Source organism: Myotis myotis, unplaced genomic scaffold (assembly GCF_014108235.1).
Source record: "Myotis myotis isolate mMyoMyo1 unplaced genomic scaffold, mMyoMyo1.p scaffold_m19_p_5, whole genome shotgun sequence".
NCBI lineage: Eukaryota > Metazoa > Chordata > Mammalia > Chiroptera > Vespertilionidae > Myotis > Myotis myotis.
The window spans coordinates 95,078,910-95,101,796 of NW_023416357.1; the positions used below are offsets into that span (position 1 = coordinate 95,078,910).

At 46.9% G+C, this 22,887-nt stretch overlaps 2 protein-coding genes across 2 annotated transcripts; one reads left to right on the forward strand and one right to left on the reverse strand.

The window, feature by feature from the left end:
* Nucleotides 1-1,053: 1,053 nt before the first annotated feature.
* On the reverse strand, nucleotides 1,054-1,712 carry LOC118656897 (cyclin-dependent kinase 2-associated protein 1-like). Its single transcript, XM_036310673.1, has one exon. The coding sequence runs from the start codon at nucleotides 1,666-1,668 to the stop codon at nucleotides 1,321-1,323; it is 348 nt and encodes a 115-aa protein (XP_036166566.1). The 5' UTR covers nucleotides 1,669-1,712; the 3' UTR covers nucleotides 1,054-1,320.
* Nucleotides 1,713-1,943: 231 nt separating this feature from the next.
* On the forward strand, nucleotides 1,944-22,453 carry LOC118656556 (40S ribosomal protein S16-like). Its single transcript, XM_036310004.1, has 2 exons — nucleotides 1,944-2,399; nucleotides 22,378-22,453. The coding sequence occupies exons 1-2, from the start codon at nucleotides 1,972-1,974 to the stop codon at nucleotides 22,451-22,453; spliced, it is 504 nt and encodes a 167-aa protein (XP_036165897.1). The 5' UTR covers nucleotides 1,944-1,971.
* Nucleotides 22,454-22,887: the final 434 nt, after the last annotated feature.

Genomic DNA, 22,887 nt, shown 5'->3' on the forward strand with positions numbered 1-22,887 from the left:
AACTGTTCTCCCCTGCAGGCGTGGTCCCCCCAACTGCCCTCCCATGCTGGCCTGATTGCTCACAACTGCCCTCCCCTGACGGCCATCTTGTGACCACATGGGGGAGGCTATCTTTTGACCACATGGGGGCAGCCATCTTGTGCAAGGGCATGACGGTCAGTTTGCATTTTACCTCTTTATTATATAGGATGGAAAAGTCGTATCACTGAAAGAGTCCTGCCTGTATCACTTAGAGGCCATGCATGGACATCTGGGCCAGCATTTGTCTAATGCACAAAGAAAAGCATGAGAAGTTACACTGGCAACTTTTGGGTAAGAGTTTGTTATGGATCAAATGTATGTGTACCCCTAAATCATATGTTGAAGACCTAACCCCAGTGTGGCTGTATTTGGAGTAGCAAAGTAATTTCGGTTACACACACGTATAAAGAAGAAGTCATATGAACACAGAGTGAGATGGTGGCCTCCTACACACCAAAAGAAGAGGCCTCAGCATGACACCCGCCTCTCTGGCACCTTGATCTTGGACTTCCCATCTTTCAGAAATGTGAGGAAGTGTGTTTTTTATTTTTTTTTATTTATTTATTTTTTTAATGAAAATAAGCTTTATTACATCAAGTAATAAATACATACAAAGATGCAAACAGTATTAGTCACTTTCTTCCAGATGTTTGGATCCACTGATGGGAAAGGCGGAACTGAAATCTACATACATCCTTAGGGAAAATTTCAGGGGTCCTTGTCAGGCGAGGTTGGAGGTTGAGGTTCGGTAAGTTGCTCTTTCTTCTGTATTTATAACTTGTGCATTTTAAAGATGGATTTCAAAGTACTAATAGTCATGCAAATGCTTAAGCAAAAAAAAAAAAAAGTTACACTGAGCAGAACTTATAGTGTGTGGCGAACGCGCTGGCTACTAAAGGGCTGCCGCAGGACTCGCTGAAACAAACCCTCAGAGCTGGATCAGCTCAGAAGAGAAACAAAGAACCACGTAACAGAAATGCATCCAGAAGAGAAACACCGGTATCTGGGAGGCCAACTACGGTTTGTGGTTTGCGGTGATAGGTAACTGACGTGCATCATGTAAATCAATGCTTAAAAAAACACAAAACGCCCTGGGTAGTTCCTAACTAACATGTAAACCTAATAACTGCGAAAATCTCCATCTCAGTGACGGGAGGTTCGGAGCCTGACGAACCCCAGGAGGGGCACAGGGAGGACAAACCAAGCTGTTACCATTTTGAAACCAAGTTTCATCTGTATAGGGGGCATGAGCTGTCACTTCTGGGAAGAAGAGGGAAAGCATTCGCACTGACTCGGAGGCTAGGACCTGGCGTTCCGCTCCGTCTCAGCCAAGCACTCCCGAACCAGCCCTCTCGCGTGGATGATGCCTCGTTTCAGTCTCTCCATCGCGCTCTTGCTGCCCGCGTACGTGGGCCGGATCTCCTTCCCCAGCTCTTCAATGATGGCCAGCAGCTCAGCATATTTGCTCTGGGGCACCTGGCTGTTCCCTGTTCCCTGCGTGTAGCCTAGAGATGGCGGTCCGTAGTCACTCAGCAGCTGGCGGTACTGGGAGGACGTCGCCATGCTGGTGGAAGGCGGGTGGACGCTCCCAGCGGCGTTGAGGGAGGCGGCGGGCATGTGCGCGGTCAAGTTCGGTTTGTAAGACATCCCCCCGGGCGGCGGGGCGCAGCGGGGGCCCGGCCCGCGAGGCGGCGGCGGCGGCGGCGGCGGCGGCGGCGGCGGCGAGGCCGGGCGGCGGCGAGGCGGGCCCGGCGTCCGTGCGCCCGTCCGTGCGCCCGCCGAGCTCCCGCGCACTTTTTGTTGTCGCCGGTCGGGCCGCACCGGCAAATATGGCCGTCCCTCGCCCGCCGCCGCCGCAGTATATCCGAAGTGTGTTTTTTTAAAAATATATTTCTTGCTTTTTTGGTGTCGGCGCTGCGCGGTGAGGATCTCTGGTGCACGCCTGCAGTCATGCCGTCCAAGGGTCCTCTGCAGTCTGTGCAGGTCTTCGGATGCAAGAAGACGGCCATAGCCGTGGCGCACTGCAAACGTGGCAACGGTCTCATAAAGGTGAACGGACGGCCCCTGGAGATGACCGAGCCGCGGATGCTTCAATACAAGTTGCTGGAACCTGTTCTGCTTCTTGGGAAGGAGCGATTTGCTGGCGTGGACATCCGAGTCTGTGTGAAGGGTGGTGGTCATGTGGCCCAGATGTATGCAATTCGTCAGTCCATTTCCAAAGCCCTGGTGGCCTATTACCAGAAATATGTGGATAAAGCTTCCAAGAAGGAGAGCAAAGACATCCTTATCCAGTATGACCGGACCCTGCTGGTAGCTGATCCTTGTCACTGTGAATCCAAAAAGTTTGGTGGTCCTGGTGCCCGTGCTCGCTCATCTGGGTTCACCTTTATAATAAACAATGGTCATGGGGAAAAAAAAAAAAAATATATATATATATATATAAATATATATATATATATATATATATATATTATCCTTTATTGATTTCAGAGAGGAAGGGAGAGGGAGAGAGAGATAGAAACATCAATGATGAGAGAGAATCATTGATCGGCCTCCTCCTGCTGAGGATCGAGCCCACAACCCGGCATGTGCCCTTGGCCAGAATCGAACCTGGGACCCTTCAGTCTGCAGGCCGATGCTCTATCCACTGAGCCAAACCGGTTGGGGCAAGTGTGTTGTTTTTAAGCCACCCAGTCTGTGGTATTTTGTCGTGGTACCCAGAGCTGATGAGAACCTCTGGATCTCGTGGGACTGATTTGACAGTCTTGTCCTTGTGTAATGTCACCTCCCCTTGACTGCATTATGTAAGCTAGCTCTTTCCTTCCCAGTCACTCTCCATCCTCCCATCTTGCTTTGTTTTTCTTTATACCATGTATCACTCTCTGATATCATATTAGATGCTGTACTCATTTCCTAGGGCTGCTGTAGGGAAGCAGCACAAACTGGGTGGTGTAAACAACGGAAATGTATTCTCTCACAGTTGTGGAGGCCAGAGGTCTGAAATCAAGGTGTTGGCAGGGCAATGTTCCCTCTGAAGGCTCTAGAGTGGAGCCTGCCTTGCCTCTTCTTGCTACTGGTGGTTGCAAGCGATCCATGACTTTCCTTGGCTTGTAGCCGCATCGCCTCAGTTTCCGCCTCTATCTTCATATGGCCTTCTCACATGTGACTGTGTCCAAATTTCCCTCCTCTTATAAGGACACCAATCATTGAGTTTAGGGCCCATCCTAACCCAGCATGACCTTGAAGAGACCCAAAGTTTTGGTGTCCTGAAGCTGCCTTTTTGAGATATTGATTTTCAGCTGTTTATTAAGAAATAAAAGACTCAGAAAACATGTTTCCTGCCCAAGAGATTCAAACAGAGAAACTTGCTTCAGGGAGGATATCTTAGAATGTGACCTTAGCCTAATTTGAATTAAATATGGTGAACAAAAGGGCTTCAGGCAGAAGCCTGTTAGCTGGATACCTCCTGTGTGTGTTCCATTGTTTCTGATTTGCCTAGCAAGGATGTTCCTGCCCTGTGTCTTCTGTTCTTCCTCAATTCAACTATCTGTAACTCATCCATTCTCATTTCTGAAATCTAATACACCACTTCCCCCTTTCTCCTTTGTCCAAAATGTCTTCTATATGCAATGTTGCCTCACTGTCTTTGGAATTTTCATGCATATGTGCATTCCCCATGCGCATATAATAAAATTTGATTTTCTTCTGTTAATTTGCTTCTGTTAATTTGATTATACCTCAGCTAGAAGTCTTAGAAAATGAGAGAAAATGTATTAATGTATTTATTTTTAACCCCCACAACCTCATCTTAACTTGATGATATAAGCAAAGATCTTATTTTGAAGTAAGGTCACATTGACAGGCACTGGGCATTAGGACTTGAACTGTTGTAATTAGTTATTAATAATAGGAAAGGAGCAAAGGGAAGGCCAGACATTATAGGCATGCCATTAGGGCAGCTTCACCAGGAAGCTGCGACTTCACACTCCCCAGGGAGCCACAGGCCTGCCTATTCCATGCAAAACACTGGGGGAAGGGGAGTGGACAAAGCGGGGATAGACACATGCCCAGTAAAGTTGGGGTCGCATAGGGAAAGTACTTACTTGTCAGTCACACCTGGGAACAGAGCTCATTGGCCAGAATGGGTGTGACCACCGCAAGAACAAAAAAATTGGGGATACATAATCTCCTAAACAAAGGAGTTCCTTCTCTTGTTGTGGCTCCTCTCTCTTGGCTTCTTGGCTTGTGACTCTTGGCTCATGGGGCTCTTTTGCTCCTGCTTCCTTGCATTCACCTGTGTGGCCCACGGCCATGAGGATCCCACGGCCATGTGGACCCCTCAGGCAATGGACTGAGGGACTCAGCTGGAACACGAATTAAATTAGCCTGATGCTGTATGCGCCATGCCCTACCATGGAACAGAAACTCTGGATACTGGCTCTGATTTTAGCCCGAGTTTCACTTCCCCTATGACGAGGCAAAGGGAAACAGGACTTTGAGAACTCAGGGATTTAATTCCATGCAAATGATAATCACTCCTTCTCCGGTGCAAGTGTCAGAAAATTCATTTTCTCGGGATATCGCAGGAATTCCACTCCCACTAGCTACCGGGGGAGACAAGGACCTCTCCTATCCTGTAACAGGGGGACATAGTTCTACCCGTTGCAGATATTCGTTCTCTTTGTTTATTTTTTTACCTTCCTACTCCTCACTAGGAAATATAAGCTTCCATGGAGACAGGCCTGGTCCCCTAATTTCCCTGCTTCTAGCCCCCGTGCCATGAGCAGTGCTCGCTACACAAAACAGTTGCTCAAAAACAGATTGTTGAATTAATAGATGAGTTTAAAATTCTGATGCAAATATTCAGATGAACGTTCTGGCATTGACACGGACCCAGCTGCACTCTCCCTTCTTTAGTTTGGGATGAGCGCCCTAGAAAACAGCAGCGACCTTGTAAAAGCCCTGGGAGAAATATGCTCTACCTGGGGATTTTTGAAAATTTTCAACCAGAACAAGAAAGAGCTTGTCGCAGTTGATGCATTATTAGTCTTTCAGGAGCAAGCAACAGTCTCAGAGATTCTGTGTTTGAATATGACAAAATGTGCCAAAAAGAAGTGAAACCCACACAGAGGTTTAATGTCTTCACTTGATCTGTATTAACCTAAGAAAAATATTTAAAAACTTTGTACATGTCACATTCTCATTGACAGGAAGGATAGCAGAAGTATTACTATTAATACAATTTTTATAAGTGTTGGCCTCACTGCTGACACCCCCCCTCCCCCCCACATATTTAGGTTTGATTATCAGGTTTTTGCCCCACCCCCACCCCCACCCCCTGAATTAGATTCTTGGTATTACGCCTCAAAATTATTATCACTCTGCTGACCTGCCAGTCTCATCAATAAGCCTGATGTAGCTCAGAACAGAGAAATAGGTATTTAATTGGTTTTCAAGTAGCAGAACCTTAAGTTCAATTACATTTGCTACATCTCCAGCTCTTCTGAGGATATTTGACTAAAAAATAATATTTTCTGGGGAGCGTTGTATGAATTTACCTTAAACTATGTAGGGCAGCAGGGCCTGGAGATTTGGGAAAGTGAGACTAGGTTTAGAAGCCCCACTGTGACCTTTGCTAGCTGTTATGGCCTTGGCCAAGACACTAGATCACTCTGAACCTCAGTTTCTTCATCTGTAAAATGTAGAAGTTTAATCTTCTTTTCAGAGTCAACTTTTCAGGTTAAATGAGATACTACAGGTGACATTTCTAGTCCAGTGTTTATAAAGAGATCAAGTAATTTTTGAGGGGTGTGGAAGCAAGGTTGATATGATACGATTCTGAATGTCTTTTGGAATTGATTCATTAAAACTTTTCAAGTTGGGCCGGCATACCAGAAGGTTTTTGTTGGTTTTAAACCTTTTTGGCAAAACAAGGAGCATGCAAGAAGGCAATAAAAGGTAGATGTGGTTACCTACCTCATATTTCTAAATGATAACTATATCTTGCCTTCAATGTCATTTCTGGTGTGAGTGGGTAGGCGTTAAGCACCAGAGGGAATCTAAGATGTCTTGGGCATATATACAGACTCTTTTTTCTCATACCTTTTATATTTCTATCAGATAATTAACTCCAGGATCACTGGTGTAAATGGATAACTGAAGTGCATGGTAAACTTTTGTTAAAAATAAAAACAGCATTGGTGATTACGACAAATTACTGAAGATATGGAGTATAGTGTTAAAACTATGGTCCAAATGCCAGCTCCTGCCCTTTGTGGCTGTGTGCTCTGGGCCCAGTTACTTTATCTCTCTGAGCTGCAACAGGCTGTTGAGGGAACTCAAAAAGACTCTCAAGTCTTTGGCTAGAAATAAAAGACAAAGATTTATTTATGGGTCTTAGAGTTTGCAAACTGGAAACATAGCTAGGGATAAACCCAGTCATGTTCTGAGGAACCGAGGAAAAGCATTATGCTTTTTCATAATGTAACTGAAGCACAAGAGAGAATGGAGCTCTGCATTCTTAGCTACTTGACTGGTTTATTAGGATGAGTTAATTAATATCAATAATTATGATGAAGTTCATCAAGTGGGCATTGGCGGTCTGGTTACGCGGAGGTTTTCTTTGAGGAGGCCATGGGCTTGACTGGAATTCAGGTGAAAGGACAGAACAGGACTGATAGCTGTGTCCTTAACCCCTCTTCCAAGAAAAAGCCGCAGAATGTATCAGTTACTCAGCCTGCCCTTATCTCGGCCAATGGGAAAGCGGGGGAAACTAGCCCAAGGCCAAAAGTATGCTAGCCACCACCCCTGTCTTTGTGTAACCAGACCCTAGCTGCACCCTGCCCCCCCCTCGACCCCAAGCCCTATAAATTCTTTGTTCTCTTGGGACTCGGGGCTCTCTCTTGCATCCAGTAATGGAGGTGGGGGCGGAGGGGGGGGGGGACCAAGCGAGCTTGTATAGAAGACTCTCTGCTTTTGCATCGGATTTGGTGCTCCCTGGTGGATCTTTGGGGGGTCTTGAAATCTGGGCATAACACAGGCATTAGAGCATACGGTTCTGATGAGAATCTGGGTAATGTCTAATGCAGGACTGGAGACTGACAGAAAGGTTTAAATGGCAAAGATATATATATATATATACTGTTTTCCTCAAGCTTTGAGTTCTAGTAATGACTTAGCAGTGTGTAGCCGGTCAAGTGGAATGAGAAGGTAACAAGAAGAGGACGTTCTGCCTAGAACAGGCGGGGGCCTGCAAGCGGGCCATGCCAGAACAAAGTCTTGCAAGCAAGATTTATTGTTCCGAGGCAGAATTTCCTTGGGTGATAAATAGTTCAAGAGGGCATGGAAAGTACAAGGGAGGGGACACAGCTGCAGGTTGAAGGGATCTTTGAACAATATAGGAAATTAATAGTTTAATGTATAACTTAACTGAGATGATCTCATAGGCATGCCTGTTAATCATTGTCACTTGCTGTACTCCCCAATAAAAGCCAAGAGAACTTTGGAGGTTTTGCTGCTTGCCTGAGCGAGCAGTAGCCCTCTGCTTCTCTAAACTCATCCTGCTTGCCGATCTCATCTCTGCGTCACCGTTCACCTGCAGACCACCTGCAGTAGTGAGGCTGGGGCCCTAGTTGCACTCTTTCCTTAGGGCTCATCTATAAAACGCAAATGATACTAGGATCCACCTCTTCGGGTGGCTAGGATTAGACAGGCTTGCCCATGGGAGGTGGCGGGAGCACAGTGCAGAGATCAGCTCTTGTTTGAACTAAGGGTCTCCCTTTTTCTGTTGCAAAGTATTTTGTGCCTCTAAGCATGTTTACCACAGTGGCTTATTCTGCTTCCTATTCATGCAGGTGGAAATGTTAGATGCATTAGCCTAAACACCTGCTTGAAAAATCAGAACCTGGAGCTGAGTTTGCAACAGGCGGTTGTCTTGACTTGCTCTTAGCGCCATTGGACAGGATTGCCATTGAACAGAACAATTTGGGAAACATTTCGTCGTTTGGGTGTAGGAGCTAAGGCCTTTGCAGTGACTGATGCTTGTTCAGAGGTGTGGGGTGAGGTCAGTACCACCACTATGGGTGATGTTAGCATCACCATATCACTGCACGCACAGAGATTGATTGCCACAGTTCTTTCAAAAAAAAATTGAGATCTTTAAAAAAAAAAAATAAAAAAATATATATATATATATATATATATATATATATATATATTTTACAGAGAGGAAGGGAGAGGGATAGAGAGTTAGAAACATCGATAAGCTGCCTCCTGCACACCCCCTACTGGGGATGTGCCTGCAACCAAGGTACATGCCTTTGACCGGACTCGAACCTGGGACCCTTCAGTCCACAGGCCAATCAATGCTCTATCCACTGAGCCAAACTGGTTAGGGCAAAAATTGAGTCCTTTTGTCAAGAGTCCCTAAGACTTTATTTTCTTTTCTTTCCACGTTCATTTTGGAGCTAAACTGACATGTTTTCAATTAATTGTACATGAAGATGAAGTCACTGAACCACAGCAGTCAGAAGTGTGCACGGTGGGCATTCCTGCCTTTGCAGTCACTCACAGTTGCTTTGCCATCCCAGGGAGGGGCTACGTTTTCCAATGTGTGCCTGCGGCTCTAGTCCTAGGGGATAGCCATGGTGCAGAGGTCCAGAAAGTTTGGGAAACACTGGGTTAAACACAGCCAAACTGGATTCTTTAATTAACAAGTTCATTCATATGGATATTCATTTCCCTTACTCATTGATCACATGCTTATTGACTGCCCCTTTGTTCAGCTTTGTTCAAGGAATGGGGATATGACAGTGAGATAGACTTGATCACTGATTTCCTAGAGCTTAAATTCTAGTAATGATGACTGCAGAAATTCCCAGAACCTTTATTAACCAAACATGCCTGATTTGCTCAAAAAGAAATGAAATATCCTGTATTTCCTGGCCTGAAAACCTTCTTTAGGATAAATACCTTTTGACTGAGCATTCCTTGGAACACACCTTTAGGAAATTCTTGGGTTGAGAGTATAGTTGCTGCATTTTGGCCACCATAACGACCCCCAAACTTTTGGTGTACTCAGAGATGATGAAAAAATGCCAGCAGTACCAGGATCACAGCCCATTCTCACTCCAATCTACTGACCTTTTGGCAAGCATGTGCAAGACCATCCCAGATGCCAGTGGAATTGCTGCAGATGTGAGTAAGAAAGTAACATTAGAAGCAGCAGTAGCTGACATTTGTTAATAAGCACTTAAGGTATGGCCAGCCTTTGGCTAAGTGCTCGTTTCCTTAAAATGTAATGCCAATCATAGCTGCCATTCACTGACTATGCACTTCACGTGGATCATTGTATTTAATTTTTACATAGACTCTGTGAGATCAATACTTTATTATCCCTACTCGGTAGCTGAGGAAACAAAGGCATAGAGAGGTAAAGCAGTCTGCTCAGGACACCCCGCTGGGAAGTGGCAGAGCTGAGATTGGGTAGAACCGCCCATTCTATTACTTTAACCCTGAGGTTCTCAACCAAGGGTGATTTTGTCCCTAAGTGACAGTTGGCAACATCTGGAGACAGTTTTCTTGTCACTAGTTGTGATGGGGTTGCTCTTGGCATCTAGTGGGTGGAGGCCAGGGATGCTGCTAAACATCCTAGTGCTCAGGACAGCTCCCAACAACAGAGAATTATCGGTCCAAAATGTCATTAGTACTGAGGTTGAGAAACCTGCTTTAGCCAATACGTTATATACTAGTAAGTGGTAGTTCCGCTTGAGTACCTTACAGTTTAGCAAGGAGATGTGGCAAGTGCACAGACTAATTTTAATCCAAGCCAAGAGCTGCTATAGAAAGGAGTAAATCGCCATTATGGCCCTAATGCAGGCCTTTTTGTTTATTTATAAACTCTTTATTGCCACCACCTCTTAGTGCTAACTCCCCTCGGGGCCATTTCTCGGCCAAGGGGAGCTACTCCAACCAGTCCCCTACTTGATCTCTGCGGCCTCCTAGTGACTTCAGGAGAAACTCCAGCCTCCTAGAGACCCTGCAAAGTCCTTCCCAGACTGACCCTCTCCTGCCCCAATTCCAAACCCAGATACCCCATTACCCCCGCCATCTACCCTACTTGCCTCCCTGTCCTTGCTGGGGCCTCTGATGCCGGCTGCCCTCTGTCTAGAACCCACCCTGCTCTTTTGCTTTGAAAACTTGACTCATCCTTTAAAATGTTTCCCAAAGATCCTCCACAGCTCTACGCTTTCCTGATATTCCCAGAAAGGCTGAATTGCAGGGCTGTATTTTTAGCTCCTTGGATATAGCTCTGGGGTTCATGGTTATGGTATAATGTGCTGATTTATGTCTCCTGTCCACCTATCTGTCTGTCTCTTGCTCTATGGCTTCTAAGCCTGACTATTAAATGTCCTGGAGGGTTTGTTAAAAAAAAAAAATACAGCCTTCATGCCCTAGCCAGTTTGACTCGGTGGATAGAGTGTCTGTCTGCGGACTGAAGGGTCTGGTCAAAGGCACATACCTCGGTTGCAAGCTCGCTCCCTGGCCCTGGTTGTGGCATATGCTGGAGGCAACCAATTGATGTGTCTCTCTCACATCGATGTTTCTCTCTCTTGGTGTCTCTGTTTGTCTTCCACTCTCTTTAAAAATCAATGGAAAAATATCCTCTGGTGAGGATTAACAAAAAACAAAGAAAAAAACATACAGCCTTCACCACTGCATTTTGACACAGTAGATTTAAGATTGATAGGGGTACAAGGGCAGAATAAAAATACGATTTTTTTTCTCTTCTCTTCCCTTCCCTCCCCTTTACTACCACAATGTGTAATTAATCAAATGTACACACTTAACCTTCTGTTCTGGCTAAGCTTTTGTTGCAGGTCTCATTGACCAGGCAAGAACAAAGAGCTAACCGAGCCCTGACCTTACAGCCTGGCCACCAGGAATGCGGAGGCTGATCGGTAGGTCTCAGAAACACCTGATGACACCCACCAGGTCACCTCTTGACAGGTTCCAGAACCCTGACCATCCTCTTCCAGGGACCAGTAATGAGGACACTGCAAGACCCAAGACTCCCACAGGGACCGCACATCACCAGAACCCCCTGTATGCTCCCTACCCTCATTCCCTTCCCTGTCTCTGCCCTCTATGTAAGCTTACTCCTAACAAGCTTAGGGGAAGGTGGATGTTAGGGTTTTTACCTATCACCTTCCCAGTTTTCCAGCATCTGATATTATTAAATGCAAATTTATAATCTAATCCCTGTCTTTGCTTTTTGGCTGGGTGGTGACAGCAGCACAGGTTCTCTCAGGAGGAGGCTCAGGAATTTACATATTTTTATATTCTCAGGGTGGTCTGAAGTGCCCTAAAGTCTGACAAACACTTCATGTGTTTGCTCTTTGTTGTTATTCAGATTTTGGCTCAGACGTCACCTCCTCAGGGAGGCCTTCCCTGACCACTCCTCAGACCCTTGACAGTCTCTTCTGTATTACTTGGTTATTTTTAAGCAGAGCACTTCCCATCTTTTGACTTGTTTCTTGTTTATATGAATAATTACTAAGGAAACAGCATCATATAGTGGTTAAGAGCATAGATTCTATGGTCTGGGTTAGGATTTTGGTCCACAAGGTATTTACTAGCTGAGTGGTTTGGTCAAATTATTCAATTGCTCCAAGTATCATTTTCCTCCTCTATAAAATGGTGATAGAGACACCGATAGCATAAGGGTGATGTGAGGATTAAATCAGTAAGATATGAGAAGTGCTTAGGAGAGTTCCTGGAAGCTAGTCAGCCCTTCATACTAGTACACACTAGGGGTTATTATTCTTTTTTATTTTTATTTTTATTTTTTAAAATATATTTTATTGACTTTTTACAGAGAGGAAGGGAGAGGGATAGAGAGTTAGAAACATCGATGAGAGAGAAACATCGATCAGCTGCGTCCTGCACACCCCCTACTGGGGATGTGTCCGCAACCAAGGTACATGACCAGAATTGAACTTGGGACACTTGAGTCTGCAGGCTGACGCTCTATCCACTGAGCCAAGCTGGTTAGGGCAGGGTTATTATTCTTTACAAGAGGCCTGATGCACAAAATTCGTGCAAGAGTAGGCCTTCCTTCCCCTGGATGCCAGCAGTGGCTTCCCTCTGGCATCTGGGACCCGAGCTTCCCTTGCAACCCCACTTCGTCTGGAAGGATGTCTGGTCTAATTAGCATATTACGCTTTTATCATTATAGATTTGTCTGTTTCTCCCACTAAAATGTAAGCCACACGGGCAGTTATTGGGACTGCTTTTGTCACTGCTGTACTCTCAAATGCTAGAACAATACCTGGCACACAGTAGGAGCTCAGTCAATATTTACTGAATGGATGGATGGATGGGTTGATGGAGAGATGAACAGATGGACCTCTGCACCAGAGGACTGTGACTGATTCATCTCTCTTTTAAAAAATATATATTTTATTGATTTTTTTTACAGAGAGGAAGGGAGAGAGATATAGAGAGTTAGAAATATCAATGAGAGAGAAACATCGATCAGCTGCCTCCTGCACACCCCCCACTGGGGATGTGCCCGCAACCAAGGTACATGCCCTTGACCGGAATCGAACCTGGGACCCTCCAGTCTGCAGGCCTACACTCTATCCACTGAGCCAAACCAGCCAGGGCTGATTCATCTCTTTATGCTGAGCACCTGGCATGGGACTTGCCCAAAGCAGGTGCTCAGCAAATATTTGTTGAATGAATGAGTGAATTCATGTGTGAGGATTGAGTAGAAGCACACTAGGGATTTTTTGGAACTCACAATGGCTGGCGATTGATCTGTAAAGAATTCTTGATAGACATATTTTAAAAAAAATATATCTTTATTGATTTCAGAGAGGAAGGGAGAGGGAAAGAGAGAGAGAAACATCAATGATGAGAGAGAATCATTGATAGGCTGCCTCCTGCACATCCCCTACTGGGTATCAAGCCTGCAACCCAGGCATGTGCCCTTGACGGGAATCGAGCCTGGGACTCTGATGCTCTATCTGCTGAGCCAAACCAGCGAGGGCTTAATAGACATGTTTTTGAGAAAGCTCATAGAGGATCTGAATGCAGGAGCACAGAGGGCATTCCAAGCAAAGGCCCAGCAGTTTGAGCAAAGGCCTAGAAATGTGGGGTGTGTTGTGAACAGGGAGTAGACAGCCCAGTTTGGCTGAAGCTAAGATGCAGGGGAGCTGTCCGGGGAGCATAGCCAGTTTGGGTCAGTGGATAGAGTGTTGACCCACGAAATTAAGGGTGCTGGGTTCGATTCCGGTCAAGGGCATGTACCTCAGTTGTAGGCTCGATCACCGTGCAGGAGCAACCAATTGATGTGTCTTTCTCACATTGATGCTTCTCTCTCTGTCTCCCCCCTTCACTCTCTCTAAAAATCAATGGACAAATGTCCTCAGAGCATAGTGATTAAGTACCAAACTCTGGGATTGGTCACTCTGCTTTGCGACCCTAACTGTTGGCTGGATGTAAATAATCATATTTCTAAACTTCTGTTTCCTCACCTCAAAAGCTTGTCATATGGATTAAATATAATATAGATATTGTGCTTGTTACATTATATTAATTAACTCATCAAATATATATTGAGTACCTGTGATGTGCTAGGCAGGCTCTGTCAGAGTTCTAAGGAGGCGTGCAGCCCCACCTGGCACAAGGTGGAACTCAGCACAACTTTCTATTATTACTGCTATTACTCTGACCATCGTGGTGTTACAGATAAGGCTGGAGAGGTGGTTTAAGCATGTATTACTGGGGGCTTGGAGTGCCAGGCTAAACAAAGCACTGGTCCGGGCTCTGAGGACTTCACAGGGATTCTGTGAGAGGGAGGGACGCGATCATGGTGAGTGTTCACACTGCACACACGGCAGGCTGGTGTAGGATGGCGGCAAGAGGGCTGGAGCCTAATGAGGGGCATTTCTGTGAAGAGGCTTTGCACCAGCTGGAAATGAGGACATGTGGGCTTGTGCTGGCCTGGAGGCTGTGTGCCTGGGGCGTGGGGACACCTTGGTTGGAGTGGTCCGGGCACTGACTGGCGATAGGCAGGCCTGAGACTAGTGAGTCAGAAATCACACCAGATTGGTAGCCTCAGCACCGAAGAGCTGGTGCTACTGTCCGAGTTAGACGTTTGGGCAGAGCAGCTCTCCCAGATCACCTAAGAGGAGACAGGGGACCGAGAGGAAGGTTGAGAAAGGAGAACCGGAGAGAATCCTTGCAAACACCTTTATTGAGGGCCTATGACGTGCTGTTTCATTAGTTGAAGAAATAGTCACCCAGGCTGGTGTTGCCAAGTGGTTAGAGCATTGGCTCACACACTGAAGTGTCTCAGGTTCAATTCCTGGTCTAGGGCATGTACCTGGGTTACAGGTTCAATCCCTGGCCCCAGTTGGAGTACATGAGAGAGGCAACCAATCAATGTGTCTCTCTCTCATATTAATGTTTCTCTCTCTTTCTCTCCCACCTTCCCCTTCCACCCTCTCTCTAAAAAAAAAAAATCAACAGAAAAATATTCTCTGGTGAGGATGCACAAAAAAGAAAGAAAGAAAGAAAGAAAGAAAGAAAGAAAGAAAGAAAAAATAAAAGAAGTAGTCCTCCAGCAGGCCCTGCATGCAAGCCCGACACTAAGTGTTGGGTTTGAAGTGACAAACTTTACAGATGTGGTTCTTGCTGCGTGGAACCTCCCTGTAGTGGAGGCAAAAGAGAAAAGAAAAGGTCCAAACGTCTGATATCTATATATACAAAAGCCTAAGCGACTATTAAGGTGGTTAGGGGCAAGCAGGCAGGCGAGCGGTTAGGGGCGAGTGGCCCCGGATTTTGAGAGGGTGCAGGCTGGCCTGAGGGCCCCTCTGTGCATAAATTTTGTGCACCGGGCCTCTAGTAATTAATAATTAAGGTAGGTACTCAGAAGGAAACCAAGATAAAGAACAAATCCCAACTTGCCTTAGGTTGGGTGCCCAGAAGCAGAGTCTGAGATGGGGTTCCTGTGTGATTGGCTGAGGGGTGCTCTGGGAGGAGGGCAATGAGGGCAGCTGGGGGCATGGGAGCTGCTGGGTGAAGAAGTGGCTTCAGGACAAGTCAGCACTGGCTGGTCCCACTGGTGCTCTGGAGTGTGAACTGTGTCACAGACCCTGTCCTGCCTGGAGACAAGGGTGCTGTGGCTCCTTGTCCCCAACAGTCAGGCATTGGCCACAGGGAGGGCATGACCTCCCAGGCATTTCCCTCAGCCAAGGACCATCCCCTGGACAAGGGTGTGGCAGTGAGCCATGCACAGCCAATACCCGCAGTAGCTGTGAGACAGACCTAGTGGTCTGGTGACAGGCACCTGGGTGGGACACCAGCAGGTGGGACACCTGCTCCCCAGTGGTCAGGGAAGGCTTTTGAGGCAGCGGCATTGAAGCTGAGACCAGAAGGGCGTGGAGGGTCTGCTGAGAGAAAGCCTGTGATGCGGCGGGTGGAGAGAAGGCAGGACTCAGCATCCCGAGCAGAGGGAACAGCACAACGGTCCTGATGCAGGAATGAACTTCTGTGGCCCAACATGAGGTCCGAGGATCACCGGAGCTGGATAAGCCATAGTGAGGGTTTGGGTTGTAAGCTTAGGCTACAGAAGGCCTTTGAAGAGGTTTTAGTGAGCAATAGGCAAGACCTAGTTTATGTTTCAGGATTATTCTGACGGCTGTGCAGAAAGTGGATTAAGGTGGGGGAAACAATGGAAACCCACCAGGCTCAACACTTTATAGCAGTGGTTCCCAACCTTCCTAACGCCGCGACCCTTTAATACAGTTCCTCATGTTGTGGTGACCCCCAACCATAAAATTATTTTCGTTGCTACTTCATAACTATAATTTTGCTACTGTTATGAATCGTAATGTAGATATCTGATACGCAGGATGTAGTTTCATTGTTACAAATTGAACATAATTAAAGCATAGTGATGAATCACAAAAACAATATGTAATTATATATGTGTTTTCCAATGGTCTTAGGCGACCCCTGTGAAAGGGTCGTTTGACCCCCCAAAGGTTGAGAACCGCTGCTTTATAGGATTTAATGCAAACCCTACAATTGATCTCCATTGAAGCCCAGAGAGGGTAAGCAAGCTGCCCAAAGACACACAGCTAGCAAATTGCCAGAGCTGGGATTTGATTCCAGGAAATGTTGATGCAAAGTCTTCTCCCATAGGGAGCATACTGTCTCCTAGGGGCTGCCTTGTTTTCCATCATGTCCCAGAGATGTGCAGCTCAGGGTAGGAACTCAATAAATGTGTTGAGGGGAAGAATGTAGAAGCGAGTGAATCTGAACAGGAACAGAAGAACAGTTGGGAGCATGCTAGGTCAGAGGAGCTGAGGGAGGAGGGAGTTAGAATAAGGTGGTAGTAGGCTGGTAGTCATCAAAATTGAATTTCCCAGGAGACACACGGGCCCTGGGAAAGATGCTGGACTGGGAGGGCGGAAGTCATTAGGACCCGGGCTCCGGCAGGCTCGTGTGCCACAGGGAGGAACCAGACTGCAGTGGATTAAGGGCTGAGGGGGCGGTGAAACTTGCTCTCCTGATTCCGCTGTGGCAGCCGGGGCTCTCCACCCACAAGTGAGGGCTTGACAGGCGGCAGGAACGCGTGCGCCCACATGTGCCACACACATGCAGGTGGGAGTTTGGGGAGGTGGCGGGGGAGGACAGAGGCCGGGGTGGGCATCGGGAGCGCGCAGCCTAAAACAGAGAACAGAGTGGCGTGGGCTGCCTCAGAGTGGCGTGGGCTGCCACATCCACGCCGGCTTGTGTGGTGGGAGTGGAACATCGTGGAAAGCGCTCTCGTGGGGGCTGGGATGCTTCTCTTTGGAGATGACAGTGAGCAAAAGTAAGTGAAGGGGGAGAGAAAATGGTTAGCAGGGCAAGGAAGCCAGTGTGGTGGGATTTTCCATGAGGCGATTAGTAGCAGTAGTCACGCACAATAGCTACTGCTTATTGAGGGCCTACTATGTGCCAAGTGTGCTTAATCCTCCTGATCATTTCAGTCTTAAGAGGAGCATATTAATAGTATTATCCTCGTGTTGTAGATGGCGGGACTGAGGCCCAAGTGAAGTCACTTCACCAAGTCAGTTTATAGTAGAGCTGAGTTGGAATCTGGGATAAGCAGGCTCGAAGCTCACATCCCTAGCCCCTACCCTCTTTTCGGTACTTCTGGCTTCACCGAAACTTCCTCGATAAAGTGCAACCACCTCCCTAGGACAGCGACTCAGTCACTGCCGAGTGACTTGGGGTTCTTCTGACCCCACGTGGCTCCATTTCCACTTCTGCAGATTGGGAATATGGAGAAACTTACTCTGGGAAGGTTAACGTGAGAAGCAGCTAGATAATGGCAATGCATTCGTGCTTTCATTCATTCGGTGACAGATGTTTGTGGAGCACCTGCTGTGCACCAGGTGATATGCTAGTTGCTGGGAATACAATCAGGACTTAGATTAAGTGCGTGATCTAATAGGACTCAAATCCAATGGAGGAAGATGGATAACAAGTGAGTCAATAAACCGACTAGATCTGAATCAGAATAGGCGTTACAAAGAAAATAACGCAAGGGCAAGAGAGAGAGAAAGCATGTTGGCCAGGGCCTCTGTGATTCGGGGAGCAAATAGCAGTGGTTATCACAATGCTCTCTCTTCTGCCCCAAACCGAAGGCCCCAGAAACCTCAGCCCAGAGATGTTGGATTCTGGGGAACCCAATCCAAAGCTGGACGCCTAATATGGGGATTTGGGAAAAGACTACCTGCCCTTCTGTTGGCTACATTATCCTTAGCATGAAGAAATACAAGCTCAGAGAGGTAAGTCACCTGCTTAAAGCCACAGAGCTAATCCATGATGAGGCCGGCATTTGAACCTGGACAGTTGGATTCTGGGACCTGGGACCTTCACCAATAGGCTGGTGGGAAGAACAGAAACTTCAGGTTAAAATGCCAGCACCAGCCCTGGGAAGGAGGATGCCTGGGGCTATTCATAGCTATTGCATGAATTTCAGAGGACGAAGGGCTCTGAGTAACATTTCAGGGGCGTGGGACCTGAGGATCAGAGAGATGTCCCTGCCCAAGGTCGCACGACTAGGCAGCCAGGGAGCTGGGTTAGGAGCCTGAGGACAGATGTCTAGAGGGTATGACACCGCCTCCAGCCTGAGGCTCATTTCAGGTGGCACCTGTCAGCTGACCAGCCTGGCGCTGTCAGCCACTCTGGCTGTACAGAGCAGCCGGTCTTTATGGGCATGGACATTCCTATGCCCTTTACTCAGGCAAAACTCAGTCTAGAATTTGAGTAACTTTGCATCTGGGGACACACGTCACGGAGCCCCGGGCAGCTGAGCTGGCTCTTGCTGAGTGACAGTGACTCACTTTGATCGCCCCGGCGCTTTTGAACCTGTGCCCACTGCAGATAACCTTGCAGGACGCTGCAGCCGCCCGGGAAGGTAGCTGCTCCTGGATGCTCTTCCTCGCTCCACCTGCAGCAAAGGTGGCATCCCGTCTTCCCATCCAGCTCCCTTCTCCCCACCTCTCCCCTGGGGTCTGCAGTCTGTCTCCGTAGGGAAGGCAGCTTGCCACCATTTGGGCCTGGAATGAGTAATTGGTACTTAGAAGGAAAATAAAGATGCCACACCTGTCCACACACTTGCCTGAGTTACGCCATACTCTTCAGACCTTGACGTCTCATGGCCCAGAGTGTTCCAACCTGCTTTCTCAGGCCCTGTTCCACTCCTCCCTGGGTTGGACATGGCTGGGAGCAGGTTAGACCCAAAGCGGGCTCCGTAGCTTTGAGGCCCCAGATGAGGAAGCGAAGCAGACAGAAGAAAAGGCGACTCCCACAGGTGGTGAGGACTCAGCTCAGACACTGGTAGGCAGCCTTGATTCCAGCCTCCTCTGGGCATCTCATTGGTCAGAGCCGAATTGGTCAGGCCCTTGTCCTGACAGTGCAGACATCTCCTATGTTCATTTGTTCATTCAGCAAATAAGTATGAGCTCATTGTTGGAGATGCCATAGTGAGCAGCCACACAAGGCGCCAGCCTTCGTGGACTTGATGGCTTGGAGTTTACTGTGGTCGGTGGGAGAGACGATCCTTAAAGGATAATGAGAGTTGTTACTGAATTACTACACTCGTGACAAGCATGATGCAGAAGAGTGGGGGTATAGAGAAAGGGGGACCTGCCCCAGGCTGGGGGTTTGCAGGGGGTGTGTCTTCATCCCAACTCACCGCCCAGCTGTGGACTGTTCCAGGCTGATCTCTGACCCCGTTTCCTTTCCACATGCAACGGAGGCAAATGGGGACGAGCCCACAGAGTGAAGGCCGCTGTGGTGACTGACGAGTGAGTTCTGCTCCCCGGCAGCTCTGTGCTGTGTGTTAGCCTGCTAGGAGAACATTTTCCCATGCAGGGCCTTGTAACTCTATGTGCTCGGCCCTCAAAGCAGAATGTGAGATAGAGTTTGTTCTAGCTATAGACGGATAGCATAGAACTGTCTCTCTCTCTCTCTCTCTCTCTCTCTCTCTCTCTCTCTCTTTCTCTCTCGATGGATAGACGATGGATGGATGATCCATCCACTCAAGCACCTACCCACCCATGCATTGATCCACATATTTTATCTTTCTACCTCCCACCTCCACCTACTTTAAAAAACTTCCAACCTGAATGCCGGTAGAATATGGGCCAGGGTTATTCAAACTTGGTACTACTGGCATCTTGGGCCGGATAGCTTTTTCTCATCCAGGGGAATGTCTTGTGCATTGTACAATGTGGAGCAGCATTCCTGGCCTCCACTCGCTAGATGCCAGTCACACCCTGTCTCTCCCCCAGATGTAATAAAAAAATATTTCCAGATGTTGCCAAATGTCCCCGGGGCGGGGGGCGGGGGGGTATAATTGGCCCAGCTTGAGAACCCTTGCTATAGGCCATTAGCCACGCCCCCTTCCCACTGTCACCCCAGACCATCAGTCTCACACTTGACATTTCCCAATGAAGTGGCCAGCATGGAGCAGCTGTCATTTCCTTACCTTGTCTCAAATGCTTCTTGTTCACATGACAACCTTGAGGCTCCAAATGGTGTCACCTTACACTGGGCTAGGGACAGAGCCAAGCCTGGTGTCTGGGGCTGAGCTGACCGTTGGGTTGGCCTGACTCATCTACATACATCATCTTCTGTCCTGGACCATGTCCCTGGAGAAGGTCCCCTGGGATTCATGCACCTCAGAGACTTTCCCAGCTGCTGTTCTCCCCAATCCTGTGTCCTTCTCCCAACCATCTGCCTTCTCCAGGGAGCTGGTCATTTCCCCTCCCAGGTAACATTCTTCAGAAACTGATATGTCTCTGGTGGATTTCTCCAACTTTAAAGGAAGTTTATGTGACCACACGGAGTTCCCAATACAAAATTAATTGTAGTTTTACAGTCATAGAGAGCTTAATGGGACTTAGGGAAGAAACCCATATTTCATGAATGTGAGGGATATCTCTGCTTGGGGCCTCATCCAGCCCTTATCTCAATTCCTCCCGGGTACTTTGGAGAAAGTCCGGGCCCCCTCCCTGCCCCTCTTACCTCACTTTTCTGCCTTGCTTTCAACATGCAATTATTTACTAAACAAGATTACCACCTGCCAGGCTCTGCTCTAGGGATAGCAGGTCCTCAGATAACATTTCTTTCAAAGTTGTTTCCTTCTAACATTGATGAGATGCCTAGGGACTTAATGCTTGTTTATATCAATTAGCCTCTGGGAAAACTGGTTTTGTTATATGTTGTTTCACTTAAAGTCAGAGTACCTATTGCTGGCATTAAGTGAGGACTTACTGTACTGGGATGCAGAGGTATCCTTGCATTCATGATGCTTGAAGTCTATTGGATATCTTCATATTTCATTGTCTTGATTCCAAAATGCTCTTTATTATAAGATGCACCACTAATTTCAGGTGGTAAAAGAAAAGGAAGAAGTGAAGGAACAAAGAAAGGATGATAGTCTATATTAAATGTACAGACTTCAGGTAGGAAGTTTCAGAAACATGAAAATATGACAAACTTTGATGGGGGGGCTGAAAATATGCCTTTAGCTGTAGAAATGAGACATATTTAGTAACAATATCCCAAAGGTCCAGTGGATGGGGCTTTATGAAAGCAGGTGTATCAGTTTGCTAGGGCTGCGTAACAAAGTACAACAAACTAGGTGGCTTAAAACAACAGAAATGTGTTGTCTCACATGCATTTCTAGAGGCTGAAGTTTGAGATCAAGGTGTTTGCAGGGCCTTACTCCCTTTGAAACCTGTAAGGGAATCCTTCCTTGCCTCCTCCTAGCTTCTGGTGTGTGATGGCAATCTTTGGCATTCCTTGGTTTGTGGTTGGATAACTCCAGTCTCTGAGTGATGACAGTCTCTGCCTCTGTCATCATGTGTCTCCCTGTCATCATGTCCTCCCTGTGTCTGTGTGTGTCTGTGCTGAAATTCTTCTCTTCTTATAAGGACACCAGTCATATTAGATTAGGGGCTGACTCTACTCCAGTAAGACTTCAGACTAACTAATTATATCTGCAAAGACGCGATTTCCAAATAAGGTCACAGAGGTACTGGAGGTTAGAATTTTAACATCTTTTTTTGGATAACACAATTTAATCCCCAAAGCAGTCGGTATCTATTGTACTCTGTCCCTATTTCTGTTTGTGATGGTATCTCTGTTTCTGTCTCCCATCTCAAACTGCTTCTTCCTTTACATCTCCCTGTGCATGAATGTAACGAAGACCTGAAATATCTTTTTATTTGCTATTTTGGGAAGTGCAGTTTTATTTTAAACTAAGAAGCCCATTGTAATATTTTCCTATTGCTGCTGGAACAAATTAACACAAACTTAGTGGCTTAAAACAACACAAGTTGATTACCTTTCAGTTGTGGTCAGAAGTCCAACATAAGTCTTCTGGTGGCTAAGAGCCAGGTGTCAGCAGGGCTGCGTTCCTTCTGGGGGCTCCAGGGAAGAATCTGTCTCCTTGTCTTTCTAGCATCTAGCAGCTTCCTACATTCCTTGGCTCATGACCACTTCCTCCATCTTCAAAGTGCATCACTCCAGTGTCCGCTTCCATCATTCCATCTTTTTCTAACCTTCCTTTTTAAAGGGCATTAGACCCACCTGGGTAATCCAGATTACTCTTTCCAACTCAAGATCTTTACTTAACTGCTATGACTACATTTGCTAAATCCCTTTGCCATGCAAGGCAACAACAGGTTTATAGGTTCTAGGGATTAAGATGTGATCATCTTTGGGGGGCATTATGTGTCATCATGGGTGTGCCCCTCTGTCTTTCTCTAACACTTGTTCTTCCAGTAACTGTCAGGATAAACTCTTCCTCATCAAGGATGCCATCCTGGACCACAGAGAGGTTCCCCCTATTGCAGCATAGACCCAGCTTTGCTGTTACTGCTCATTTAAATCTGTCGGCCTTGCTAGACTGTAAGCTCCATGAGGGCCGGCCTGTCTCTATGCAGTACCTGATACATAGCAAACCCTCAACACATAGTCATCGAATATGAGACCGATGAGTTCTGATTGCAGCTGACTGTGTGACAGAGAGCAAGTTTTATTCAACCTCTAAGAACTTCAGCCACCTCATCTGGAAAAGTGAGTGCTAGAGAAATGTTTTACTTTCATCACAGTATTTTCTTTCTCTTTCTCTGCTTATCTATCTATCTATCTATCTATCTATCTATCTATCTATCTATCTACCTACCTACCTACCTACCTATTTATCCATCCATCTATTATTGAGAGGCACAGGTGAAAGGATTGTTTGAGAGTCAGTTTCAGAAGGAAATACTTGAGGAGTCAGGCTTTGAA